At 35.4% G+C, this 12,860-nt stretch overlaps 2 protein-coding genes across 4 annotated transcripts; one reads left to right on the top strand and one right to left on the bottom strand.

Annotated features, from left to right (window-relative positions):
- On the top strand, window positions 2,383-5,490 carry LOC104724911 (regulatory protein NPR3). Its single transcript, XM_010443480.2, has 4 exons — window positions 2,383-3,562; window positions 3,938-4,685; window positions 4,763-4,963; window positions 5,051-5,490. The coding sequence occupies exons 1-4, from the start codon at window positions 3,029-3,031 to the stop codon at window positions 5,305-5,307; spliced, it is 1,740 nt and encodes a 579-aa protein (XP_010441782.1). The 5' UTR covers window positions 2,383-3,028; the 3' UTR covers window positions 5,308-5,490.
- On the bottom strand, window positions 5,574-8,269 carry LOC104724912 (transcription termination factor MTEF18, mitochondrial). 3 transcript variants are annotated; one of them, XM_010443482.2, is made up of 3 exons: window positions 8,093-8,269; window positions 6,232-7,992; window positions 5,574-6,148 (listed from the first exon to the last, which is right to left on the bottom strand). In XM_010443482.2, the coding sequence occupies exons 1-2, from the start codon at window positions 8,093-8,095 to the stop codon at window positions 6,241-6,243; spliced, it is 1,755 nt and encodes a 584-aa protein (XP_010441784.1). In that variant the 5' UTR covers window positions 8,096-8,269; the 3' UTR covers window positions 5,574-6,148; window positions 6,232-6,240. The 3 variants fall into 3 exon arrangements, with proteins under 3 accessions (XP_010441784.1, XP_010441785.1, XP_010441783.1); XM_010443483.2 differs by having other exon boundaries at window positions 5,574-6,135; XM_010443481.2 differs by having other exon boundaries at window positions 5,574-7,992.

The following is a 12,860-nucleotide window of genomic DNA, read 5'->3' as shown; positions in this document are numbered from 1 at the left end:
AAAAATACAATATGTTTAAATTTTATGTAATTTTTAAAATTATTTATGTTAATTAATTTAATTAAGATTTACAATATGTTTACCTTTTAAATGATATAGATAAGTTTAAATTAAATTAAATTATCAAAAAAAAGCATTATACGGATTTAAACTTAAATGGTGTCACGAGCATGAACATTTCAAATATTCAGTTTAAAAAGAAAAAAAAATAGTAAAGAGGTAAAGTTGTATTCCATTGTATAGAAAGAAAATAATGCTAGTATATAGCTTAAGGGTGTGAATGGTTGTGGTTGGAACGGACAAATCCATTTGCGGACTAAACTGTTTTTTATTTACCATTCAACAAATATAGTCCGCAGTGGTTCGGTCTAAATAAAGCAGAGACAAAATCGCAACGGACTAACTGCGAACCGTTTTTGTATACAAATAAAGTTGGTCCACAATAGTCTATTATCTATTTTAAAAATAGAGTGATCTAGACCACAGACGAATTTGACCGCTCTGATTACAGTTACCATTCAAACCTTAAGAAACTTTTAAGTTTTAACCACTTAGTTAAGTTACCCTCTCAAGAAATTTTTTCTTTCTTGTCTTATAAATTAATTCAATAGTTGTCGCTCTTTCATATACTAATCAATCTTAAAAACATTACATGTCTTGAAATTTGAAACTATACATAAAAGAGTGACTTTAGTCAATCAGAATATTATTATGAAATTTAATAGAGTCGGACCACACTACGTACCTATAAAAAATAAATAAAGTATTAGTAATCACGATTTTATCTAACTTTTTTTGTTTCGCGAAAGGAAAAAGTGACGTTGTTTAATACGTAATCATATCACAGCAAATCCAACCCACAGGCCGACATCATTCATATGCCGTTCGCATTTTTGCTTGCGTCAGTTCCTTCCGTCATCAATTGTGACGGCTCTTTCTTAATATTATTTTTCTTGACTTAAGCCTGTTTAGTGACGGCAATTAGCATAATCATTAGAACTTTATTTATTATCAGTCATATATTCCTTTTTCTTTATATAAAACAAAAAATTAGGATCTGTAGACGGTAGACCCATGCATATAGAAAGCCGAACTTAAACTATATGTAACTTTTTTCTTAGAAACTACTAATTCCTAATTTCACGAATCTTTATGTTTTTGATTATTCAATTTTAACATGTATATTTATTTTTTGGACCATATTTTATGTTATTTAAAAAAATATTTTTATGGTGTTCATGCTCTTATTTTTAGTCATTTAGTTTTAACCGCTAAACTAATTTTATATCTTAATTAATTTAAATTAGAAAAACCATTTATAATCTATGAAAATGTATAAAATCATTAAACTTACTATATGCTAAAATTTTTCTAATTTTCTGTTTTCATTAAACTAATAAAGGACAAGTTTTTTTTCTGTGAGTATATTATTATCATGCAAACCTTTGATTTATCATATATTTTTTTCAGGTAATTTGTGAATTCAGAATTTTAAACTCTATTTATTTAAAACTACACGTCAACCATAAATTATTATATAACAATAATTTTATAAGAATCAAAGATTCTGGGAGTTTAAAATGTAGAGCGGATCTGATTTGATTTCATATATAGTCACTAGTTTATTGGTCAACTTAAAAATAAAAATGCTTTCACATCATACAAAACAATTATTAAAAAAAATCTATGGTTTTGAATGGTTGTATGATGTAGATTGGATTATGCATACCAATATTTTAGTATTTATTATATTAGACTATAGTATGGAACAAACTAGTATAGAGTTTATAATGGTATGAAAATCTTGAGAAATGGAATAAAAAATGCAGACAAATAGTGAATTTACAATGATATAGAGTTGAATTTACAATAGTGAATTTACAATGAAATGCATATGGAAATTTTTAGTATGCATTGTTGCATACTAGTATGCATTGGTGAATGGTAAATTAAATATGAACTAGTCCAATTTTAGTCCGGTCTAGAACATACTACGCAAATCATTCAAATCCTACGATAAAATCTCAAAATTGTCAAAAAAAAAAAATTCACTTTCGTTTTAAATTAGTAGTTAACTATCGTGAAAAATAAGCCTTTTATAAAAAAGCGAACATTTTTAAATAGAAAGTGTCGAATTGTTTGTTTAAATTTTTAAAACTTAAAACTATATTAAAATTAGAGAAATATTGTAGAAAATGTTAGTGTGTGGCGTCATGATACACGGAGAACCTTTGGCACCACACAGTCTCACACACGTATCCCTTTTTCTTTCTAGTCTTTGTTTTCTATTTGTCAACTTTCATATTCAAGTCTTTGTTTATATATTAGACCATGTTTTTAATCTAAATGCTTAAAGTCACATTATTAATAATAATGTAAGAGATTAGTATGTATATTATATAGTTTGTTTCCTTCCTTCCTCATCTTCACATTGAAGCTGTCTCTTTCTTTCACCATCAGTTGCACCTGTTGTGTCTTTGTTTGTTCTCAATTTCATCATCTTTTATATATCACTTCCTTGCTTGACTTTTCCTCAAAATTCTCTATCTTTTTTTCCTTTTTTTCTTTTGATAGATCTCAATTTGGTTCTTTCTTCCATATAACTTTTGCCTTCTCCTCTGATCTTATCTTTTTACGATTGTGCAGATCTCAGTCTCTAATTCCTTCGTTTTCTCAGATTCTTATAGGGGTTTTTTTTTTAATTCTCTTTTGGTTTCTCCCAATTTTGTTTGATTCTTTCTTTAAAGTTTTCACCTTTCCTTCTGACTCTCTGTTTAGGTCAGGACATTGATTCAGAGTAATGTTCTGTCTGAAAAATTCGATTTTGTTTCTATAGTTTCATAACTCAGTTCTCCAAGTTCACAATTTTCACCCTTTTGGTTCTGGGTTTGGTTATTTCCCTCTTAGAAATGTGAATTTAGGGCTTTTGTTCCTTGAGACTTGTGTGATCTTTGATCCTCCATGCAACAACAACAAAAGCAGAGCTTTTGATTTGGTTGATAATTCTGCAAAACAGAAGGGGAATAAAATGGCTACTTTGACTGAGCCATCATCATCTTTGAGTTTCACATCTTCTCATTTCTCTTATGGTTCTATTGGGTCTAATCATTTCCCATCAAGCTCAGCTTCCAACCCTGAAGTTGTTAGTCTAAGCAAACTCAGCTCCAATCTTGAGCAGCTTCTTAGTAATCCGGATTGTGATTACAGCGATGCGGAGGTCATTGTTGATGGTGTTCCTGTTGGTGTTCATAGATGCATTTTAGCTGCAAGAAGTAAGTTTTTCCAAGAATTGTTCAAGAAAGAAAAGAAAATTTCGAAAACTGAGAAACCAAAGTACCAGTTGAAAGAGATGTTGCCTTATGGAGCTGTTGGTCATGATGCTTTCTTGTACTTGTTGAGTTATATCTACACTGGCAGATTAAAGCCATTTCCTTTGGAGGCTTCGACTTGTGTTGATCCAGTTTGTGCTCATGACTCTTGTCGACCCGCCATTGATTTTGTTGTTCAGTTGATGTATGCTTCATCTGTTCTCCAAGTGCCTGAGCTAGTTTCATCTTTTCAGGTGTGGTGAAAATTATGTTACTCTCTCTCTCTCTCTCTCTCTCTCTCTCTCTCTCTCTCTCTCTCTCTCTCTCTCTCTCTCTCTCTCTCTCTCTCTCTCTCTCTCTCTCTCTCTCTCTCTCTCTCTCTCTCTCTCTCTCTCTCTCTCTCTCTCTCTCTCTCTCTCTCTCTCTCTCTCTCTCTCTCTCTCTCTCTCTCTCTCTCTCTCTCTCTCTCTCTCTCTCTCTCTCTCTCTCTCTCTCTCTCTCTCTCTCTCTCTCTCTCTCTCTCTCTCTCTCTCTCTCTCTCTCTCTCTCTCTCTCTCTCTCTTTGTTTCTTGATTTATAGACCTCAATGAGAGCTTAAAGGTTTGTGCTTTATGTTTGTGTGTTTGCAGAGGCGGCTTTGTAACTTTGTGGAGAAGACCCTTGTTGAGAATGTTCTTCCCATTCTTATGGTTGCTTTCAATTGTAACTTGACTGACTTACTTGATCAGTGTATCGAGAGAGTGGCGAGGTCAGATCTTTACAGGTTCTGTATCGAAAAAGAGGTTCCTTTCGAAGTAGCAGAGAAGATTAAACAGATTCGACTCAAGTTTCCACAAGACGGAGGAGAGAGCAAGGTTTCAGAGAAATTCCTTGGGAGAATCGGAAAAATTCTCAAGGCGTTGGATTCAGATGATGTTGAGCTTGTGAAGCTTCTTTTAACTGAATCAGATATCACTCTAGATCAAGCCAATGGTCTGCATTACTCCGTGGTGTATAGTGATCCAAAAGTTGTTGCTGAGATTCTTGCTCTTGGTATGGGTGATGTAAATCACAGGAACTCCCGGGGTTACACGGTTCTTCATTTTGCTGCAATGCGTAGAGAGCCATCGATCATTATATCACTTATCGAAAAAGGCGCCAATGCATCTGACTTCACTTCTGATGGACGCAGTGCGGTTAATATATTGAGAAGACTGACAAATCCAAAGGACTATCAAACCAAAACAGCGAAAGGGCGTGAATCTAGTAAAGCACGGTTATGCATTGACATCTTGGAAAGAGAAATCAGAAAGAAGCCGATGGTGCTTGATACACCAATGTGTTCCCTTTCTATGCCTGAAGATCTCCAAATGAGACTGTTGTACCTAGAAAAGAGAGGTAATTTGACTAAAAGTTGTTAAAATCTTCTGTATCTTTACGATAAATATTTGTTAAAGCATCACAACCTTTTGCAGTGGGGCTTGCTCAGTTGTTTTTTCCAACGGAAGCTAAAGTGGCTATGGACATTGGTAATGTAGAAGGTACAAGTGAGTTCACAGGTCTGCCACCGCCTTCGAATGGGTTAACGGGAAACTTGAGTCAGGTTGATTTAAACGAAACACCTCATATGCTAACCAAAAGACTTCTTACCCGTATGGAGGCTCTGATGAAAACAGGTTAGGTTTTTGTGAGTTTACTCTTCTTCTTCTTCTTCTGCTGCTCTTTTTATATTGACTAACTTCATTAACCATTACACGATGCAGTTGAGACTGGTCGGAGATTTTTTCCATATGGCTCAGAGGTTCTAGATAGGTACATGGATGAGTACATAGACGAAGACATCCTCGATGATTTACGTATCGAGAAGGGATCTACACAAGAAAGAAGATTGAAGAGAATGAGATATAGAGAGCTTAAGGATGATGTGCAAAAGGCGTATAGCAAAGACAAAGAGTCTAAGATTGCACGGTCTTGTCTTTCTACTTCATCTTCTCCTTCTTCTTCCATAAAAGACATCTGAAGAACACAACATGAATATGCACCATAAGTTAAATGTAATTAGATATCTTTCTTAAAAGGGTTCTTCTTTTTGGGTGTTATTTTAGATTATATACAGATGCTTTAGGTTCAGTTTTAATAAAAAGATAGTTAAATGTAAAGCAGTAAGATTAGGAGTGCTCATTAACCCAGACCATTCTAACCATATGCAATCTTTGTTTTCTATACAAAGATATATTTATTTAGGTAATTTACAAAAACTTCTCAGATAGCTGAAACTTAAACAGACAAAGACACACAAAAAAAAATGATCATTTGTCATAGCCATCTTTACATAGTTACAGCAGATAAGACTATGGTGGCTAAAGAGTAAAGGACAAAACCCATTGTTCCAAAAAACCTGTAATAATGCATTCTGAATAGAACTGTCACAGGTATGTCCCAGTATGTAGATGTTAGCTGATCTCTTTGGTATAGGGGGCTTGTCTGACCAATACTGCCTCTTTCAACAAAGAAAGCATTTTAAGCTGCATCAGACGTCAAGTGTGCCTTTCCAACTCCGGAAAGTGATCGAAGAATAATGTATCAATGAACGACTGTCCCTTTCCAATTTATCAATATGTTCAGTCCCGTCTAAGAATCACTTCGCTGAATTCAAAATAGCATATAGCATATCAACATTATGGAGAGTCTTTGTTGTTTCAGCTTTCTCCAAGTCCTTCCTTGTCCATTTGTGTGGAATTCATATCACTAGACTGATGAATAGAGTTACCACCAATTTCAAAGGCGGAAATACTTCTATGCATCGACATATTCTCTGATCCTCCCCACCGCACTGAAAAATGCCAGACTAAAGTAACTGACTGTGAGCACAGCAATGAGACAATGTTATAGATCAACAGACATCTGCACCAGATTGAAGATTAGGTTAAATAATTGAACTGACCAGTTAACTTCACTTCAGGTAAGATGCTTTCTTTATATTTTCCCAATTAGCTGGACCTTGAGGGTGGGTACGGACAACGTATGACACAAACAAGGTATTAGAAATGCCAACAATAGTGCCTAGTGTCAGCCTTGGAATAACTGCATCTCTTTTCCTCAACCAAATGTACATTGAGAACCTCTGATGTATTCTCTCCAAACTATAACACAAATATGTTGGGGACTCTATCAGGGATTCAATTGGATAACCCAAATAATCTGTTAGCATATTGATCTTCTTTTCTATGATATCTTTCGGCCGGTTAAGTATATGAGGAGCCCGCTTAACTAGCTGAGTAACAACATTATAGTCCAAACCAGCTTTTACAAAGCAATCGAATCTCTCCTGCAGCTCATCTCCCCTCCCTTGGAACTTTTTCAGAGCCCTCACCATCTCATCAGAATTCTCTACATACCCTAGCTTCAACAAGAATGCCGTCTTCTCTGCATTCCTCGAATCCAGTGAATCAAGTTCAATCCTACTATTATTAAGTTTACAAGCTAAACTGAACAATTTCAAAGGCTCTCCTTTTATAATCTGACATAACTCGTCTCTTCCGATTTTCGATCTATTCCAAACAGCTCTAGTTCCTATCAGAGATGATGAACAGATAAGCTTCATGTGACACAGTAAAAAACTAACGATAAACTGCTTTTCCATTTTGATACGTCTCAAGAACTTCAACGCCTCCAAAATTCTTTTTACAGATTTCTCTAATAGCATCTCTGGGTTGTCTATCACTAATTTATCTATTTCATTCATCTCAAGTCCAAGTACTTTATGGAACTTTTCAAACATCATATAAGCTTTATTGCCAGCAGTTTCACCCACCAAATCTGGATATGCTTTCAACAGACTACTCAACTTTTCCTCTTTAAACCCAACCTTATCAAGAAGCTCCATTGTCTCAAGAATCCGACGCCAGTTATATGTTTTCCTCTCAGACAAATAACGAGCAAGCCAATCACATCCTATGTTTAACCTCTTCAACTTATTCACCACGGAAACAAACTCACCATCAATGCCACCAACAAGAAGCAACGGGCAATAAGTAACAAGCTTAATAACTGTAGTCTTACTAAGAACCAAGCTCTCATAAGCTTCAAGTTTCGAAGCCAAAACTCCATCCTCGTATCCAAAAATCTCTCTTGCTTCTTTATACATCCGACCAATCTTGCCACGAGGAATCCCATAATGGCAAAGAACATGAAAGTTCTCAAACATGACACCATCATCACTCAAAAGCACCAAGTCACGCCGAAGGAAACACGATATCTCAGATGGACGCAAACCCAAACTCTCGAAAAAGGGTTCAAACTCGTTGATGGGATTGTACCTTAGAAACTTGGCCAACGAACGGGATATATCCTCTTTACGAGTATCATCAATCTTGGACAACAAAACCAAAACAAAACTAGGGGAATTCTTACTTATATGCTCTGCATCAATAAAACTAAGAGTTCTAGTATAATGCAAATAATCAAAGAGAGCTTTTTGAGCTTCGTTCTTCATTGCTTTAGAAACCCTATTCCCGAAAACCCTTGTTGGTGATTGAGACCAATGCCGTGAAGAACAGACAAATCTACCATTCTGATAACATCTCACTGTACTGTAAACATTATAAAGTTTGGACCTTGAAACCTGGTTTTTATGAGCATTGCAGATATCGAATTGAGCAATTCTTTCTATTTTTTTCAAGAATCTGGAAAACATCATTGCAACCTAACAAATTAAAGGTATATCAAACACACCAATCCTAAAACCCAGAGGAAAAATAGTGATCTTTCTTTAACAAATCCTCATCGAAAGAATTGAATTTTACCATGAAATTACGGATTATAAGGCGATTGAGTCCTCCATCTTCTCCTGGTTTTGTAAGGTTCCATCGCTCAGAACCTAAACCTTCCGTACCGTTTGTGATTTTCAGGCGACCGAAGGATATAAATTACTAGTAGGTCCTTGAAGTCTTCCTTTTCTTACTAATATTGACCAAAATGTATGTGTGTTTCTTTGGGTTCTTAAAATTTCTCACAGTAGTTGATTCATAATTTAATTGAATGATTTACTTCAAATTTGCTATTTGATTTCTATATAGAGTGCAGTTTTTTTTTTTGGTTGGTAGAATGTAGATATATCAGCGTATATCCCGTTCAAAACAAAATTAAAACCCCAGATACTTATATCAAAACAAAATTCTAAATGTTTTTTTTTCTTTCAAAAAGTACAAGATAGTTCAATCAAGCTAATTAGAAGTAAAATTATTTATATAGATAATTTGATGCGAAACTACTCAAGCACAACACTCCAGATTATCCGCTTTACCATTCTACAATCTAGGGATTAAAACTACGGAAAAAGAGAGGAATTCATCCTTATCCACTTCAATCTCGTCCAAATAAATCTTGAATGCAGGTCAGTCAGAAGGCGAAGACACCATCTTTACTAAGCCACGTTTTCCCCGAGTGTAACTGTTTAGTCGGTAAAACAGTCGCAAATCCCTTGCAAGAAAATAAAATTTTTAAATATCTCTCACAAATCCCTTGCAAATTTTCCTAGCAAATCCATAACATTTATTTTTAGTAAGCCTATAAATAGCAAGTTCATGATCCATGGAAACCACAACACCAAACACTTGCAACAAAAACACTTTTATTACCAAAAAAAATCTTGTGAAAGAAAAAAAGGCTGAAAAAAAAAAACCTAAAAACTTTTAAATTCTATAATAATGTTTGGAGGCGGGCAGCATGAGATATACACAATGCGACAGTGAATGTACAATCATAGAGATCCAGAGACCGGTGATGTGACGAGAGAGTTTTATGATGGGTTGTGCGCTTTCATGTACCAGGCGACAAACCAAGACTTTGCTCGTGAAAACGGTACAATATTTTGTCCATGTCCTAATTGTTGCAACGATAAATATTTGGAATTTAATCTAGTGAAGAAGCATCTTTATAATAGATGATTTATGCCAAATTAATATGTATGGTTTCGTCATGGAGAGGGTTGTAGCAGTAATGTTAGAAGTAGTAGTATGAATTATCTTGTTGATCAACCTAGTAATTATGGGCATCAAGAATCTGATCAATTTGGTTTTTATGGGTATAATGAGGAAAATAGATTTTATGATATGGTTAATGATGCATTTCATGAAACTACTACTGCATTTCCTGAGAATAATACAAAAGAACCCAACGTAGATGCTCAACGTTTTTATGCTATGTTAGATGCTGCAAATTAACCTATCTACGATGGATGTAGAGAAGGGCATTCTAAGTTATCATTGGCATATAGGATGATGACAATTAAAGCTGATAATAACTTAAGTGAGAATTGCATGGATTCTTGGGCTGAACTCATTAAAGAGTATTTGCCAGCTGATAATGTATCGGCTGAGAACTACTATGAAATACAGAAGTTGGTTGCGAGTCTTGGATTACCATCTGAAATGATTGATGTGTGCGTTGACTATTGCATGATTTTTTGGAAAGATGATGCTAAGCTGCAGGAATGTCGGTTTTGCGGGAAGCCGAGATATCAGCCTACTGAAGGAAGGACACGAGTGCCATATAAACGTATGTGGTACTTGCCTGTTGGTGATAGATTGAAACGCCTATACCAATCAAAACGGACTGCAGCGGCAATGAGATGGCATGCAAAACATTCTACTCAAGAAGGAGAAATTACACACCCATCTGATGCAAAGGCGTGGAAACGTTTTCAATCGGTATATCCAGACTTTGCTCAAGAGTGTAGGAATGTTTATCTTGGGTTGTGTACAGATGGTTTTAGTCCATTTGGTATGTCAGGGAGGCAGTATTCATTATGGCATGTTACATTGACGCCATACAATCTTCCTCTATATATGTGTATGCAAAGCGAATTTATGTTCTTGAGTATTTTGGTACCAGGTCCAAAGCATCCGAAGCGAAATCTAGATATCTTCTGCAACCTCTGATTCATGAGCTGAAGCAATTGTGGTATGAAGGTGTTCAGACGTTTGATTCGTCGCGAAAACAGAATTTCAATATGCGGGCAGTGCTAATGTGGACGATTAGTGACTTTCCTGCGTACGAAATGTTATCTGGGTGGACAACACACGGAAGATTATCATGTCCTTATTGTATGGATCGTACCGATGCATTTCAGTTAAAGTCTCTTTGTTTGCTATTTACAATATATTTTCTTTACCTTAATTAAATATAGACTAATCCTTTTTTTTTTTTTGCAAGCAAATATACAATTGGGACCGTTGCATAAAAGATAGAGTGAGGCAAGAGTTTGAGGAAAAGTTGAAGGACATGATGTGTGATCAAGTGTCACGGTGGAAGTTAAAGTGGAAGCTTAAAGGTGATGAGGCAAAACCACGGTGGATTGATCCTCAAGTATGGGTTGGTCTTGTTCGGTATTGGCTTGATCCAAAATCAGAAATCAAGAGCAACCACAGTCGGAATGCTCCCTATCATGATCCGGATGGCACCAGAATATACAAGCACCGTTCAGGTCAAACGTCGTTTAAAGCCCGTGCTCGAAAGCATGTAAGTTCGTTAAGTTTTTTTTTTCTTATAATTATGCCTTCTGAACTCTTTTATTTGTTATAACTAATCAATGTCTTTTTTTTTTCAAGTCTGAGATCACTGGTGAGCTAACTCCGGATTTCCTACGAATCTTAGAAGACACTCATCGAAAACCGAATGGCTCATTTACTGATGGCAAGTCCGAGTCCGTGTTCAATGAGGTGTCGTCCAAGATTCAAGAGTTAGAATATGAGCTGTGTACAAGGGATAATGGAGAGAGTTCTGCTTCTGGTGGAGTGCCCATTCATATCAAAAACAAAATTTACACTGAGGTAAGTTTCAAATTTGAAGTTTTGTTGGTTTTTTAAATACTGTATTTTGAACTAATGGTTGAACTGTGTTGTTAAGTTTACTAATGATTGTATTTCTATTGATTTTGTGATATCTTGCGATTGTTTTGTTTGAACTGTTGAACTGTTATCATTGTTTTGAACTGTTGGTTTTAAATACTCTATGGTTGAACTGTTGCCATTGTTATGTTTGTGATAATTTGTGATTCTTGTGTATGTGATATCTTTGATGGTTTTGTATGTTATAACTTGTGCATCTTTTGTATGTCATAACTTGCAATTGTTTTGTGATATGTTCGATTGTTTTGTATGTGATAACTCGCGATTTTGTTTGTTGTTTTGTTGTTAGGTTGCTCCGAAGAAGAAAAACAGGATTTTTGGGGTTGGTTCGCTGCAGTTTGAAGCGTTCTCTACTAGTAGCGGTCCACCACCTCCGTCTCCAGCTAATGATCCGGTTATATTGGCTCAGAAACTTGCTGCAGCTGAGGAGTTTATCCAAACCCAGACACAAAGAATGCATAACTACGATGCATACTTCGACTACCTCGCCGAAAAAGATCCTGAGTTTACTGCCAAGTTCCGGAACCTGACCAACCAAAAGGCGACCAACCCAGAAGGCACCAACCCAGAGGGCACTATCCCAGATGGCACCAACCCAGATGGCACCACCAGTGAAACGGGAGCAACTGGTAGTCAAACTGGGACCAGAAACGTGACCTCTCTCTCTCAATCCTTTTAAAAATTCTTTTTTCGCTGACTATATCCCCTCTAAGGGAAAAACTAAAACACAACTTCTTTTTGTAATATTTATGTTTTATTTTATTTAGAAATTTATTTCTCGATTTTCAATTCCGTTCTTTATTTTATTTAGAATTTTATTTGTCGATTTTAAATTCACAACAAAATTATCAAACATAATGATTTAAATTAAATATCAATTCTGTTTTTTTTTTTAATTTATGCACAACAATTTGTGAGGGATGTACTACGGCAACGTTGCAATGTATTTGCTAGAGACAAATTCGTTGCAAATTGCTTCATAGTTGCGAGTAAAAAATCCCTCGTAAATTGCGTGTCGTTTGCGAGAAAAACAATATCTCACAATGTGCGTTACATCCGCGAGGAAGGTAGTCCCTCGCAAATTGCGTGTCGCTTGCGATAAAATTATTCTCTCGCAATTTGAGTGAGATTTACGAGGGATTTACGATGTTACCGATTTTGCGAGACGCGATTTGCGAGGAACGGTTGTGTCTCGCAAATCCCTTGCTATTGTCGATTTGCGAGGGATTTGCGATGTATTCTTCCATCGCAAATCAACTGTTTTCTTGTAGTGATAGTATTGTTTTTATAATTATGATTTTTATTAAAATTTTATACATTAATTATTGTAAAACATCATAAACTCTTAATTTAAATGTTAAAATAACAAAATATATATGTCTGATTTATATTTAGTTCCAAAAATAATTGGTATACATAAAATTAAGTGGAAGGTAATCGGGTTAGACAGATTAAAATCAAATTAGACAGGTATTATTGAACAATTGATGTTAGACGGAGATTAGTCATTAATTGAGGCAGAGAGGTTGGACCTAATGATTTTACGGGACGTAATGGGTGCTAGGCGAGGATTTTTAAAACAGGGATGCGTACACAGAATATAACATGTGACAAAGATGATATGCTGATGTGACAAAGTATCTCCCATACTTTTATTTTTGTT

This window comes from Camelina sativa, chromosome 11 (genome assembly GCF_000633955.1).
Source record: "Camelina sativa cultivar DH55 chromosome 11, Cs, whole genome shotgun sequence".
Taxonomy (NCBI): domain Eukaryota; kingdom Viridiplantae; phylum Streptophyta; class Magnoliopsida; order Brassicales; family Brassicaceae; genus Camelina; species Camelina sativa.
The sequence above is the reverse complement of the archived record's forward strand: the minus strand, read 5'-3'. Positions and strand labels throughout refer to the sequence as shown.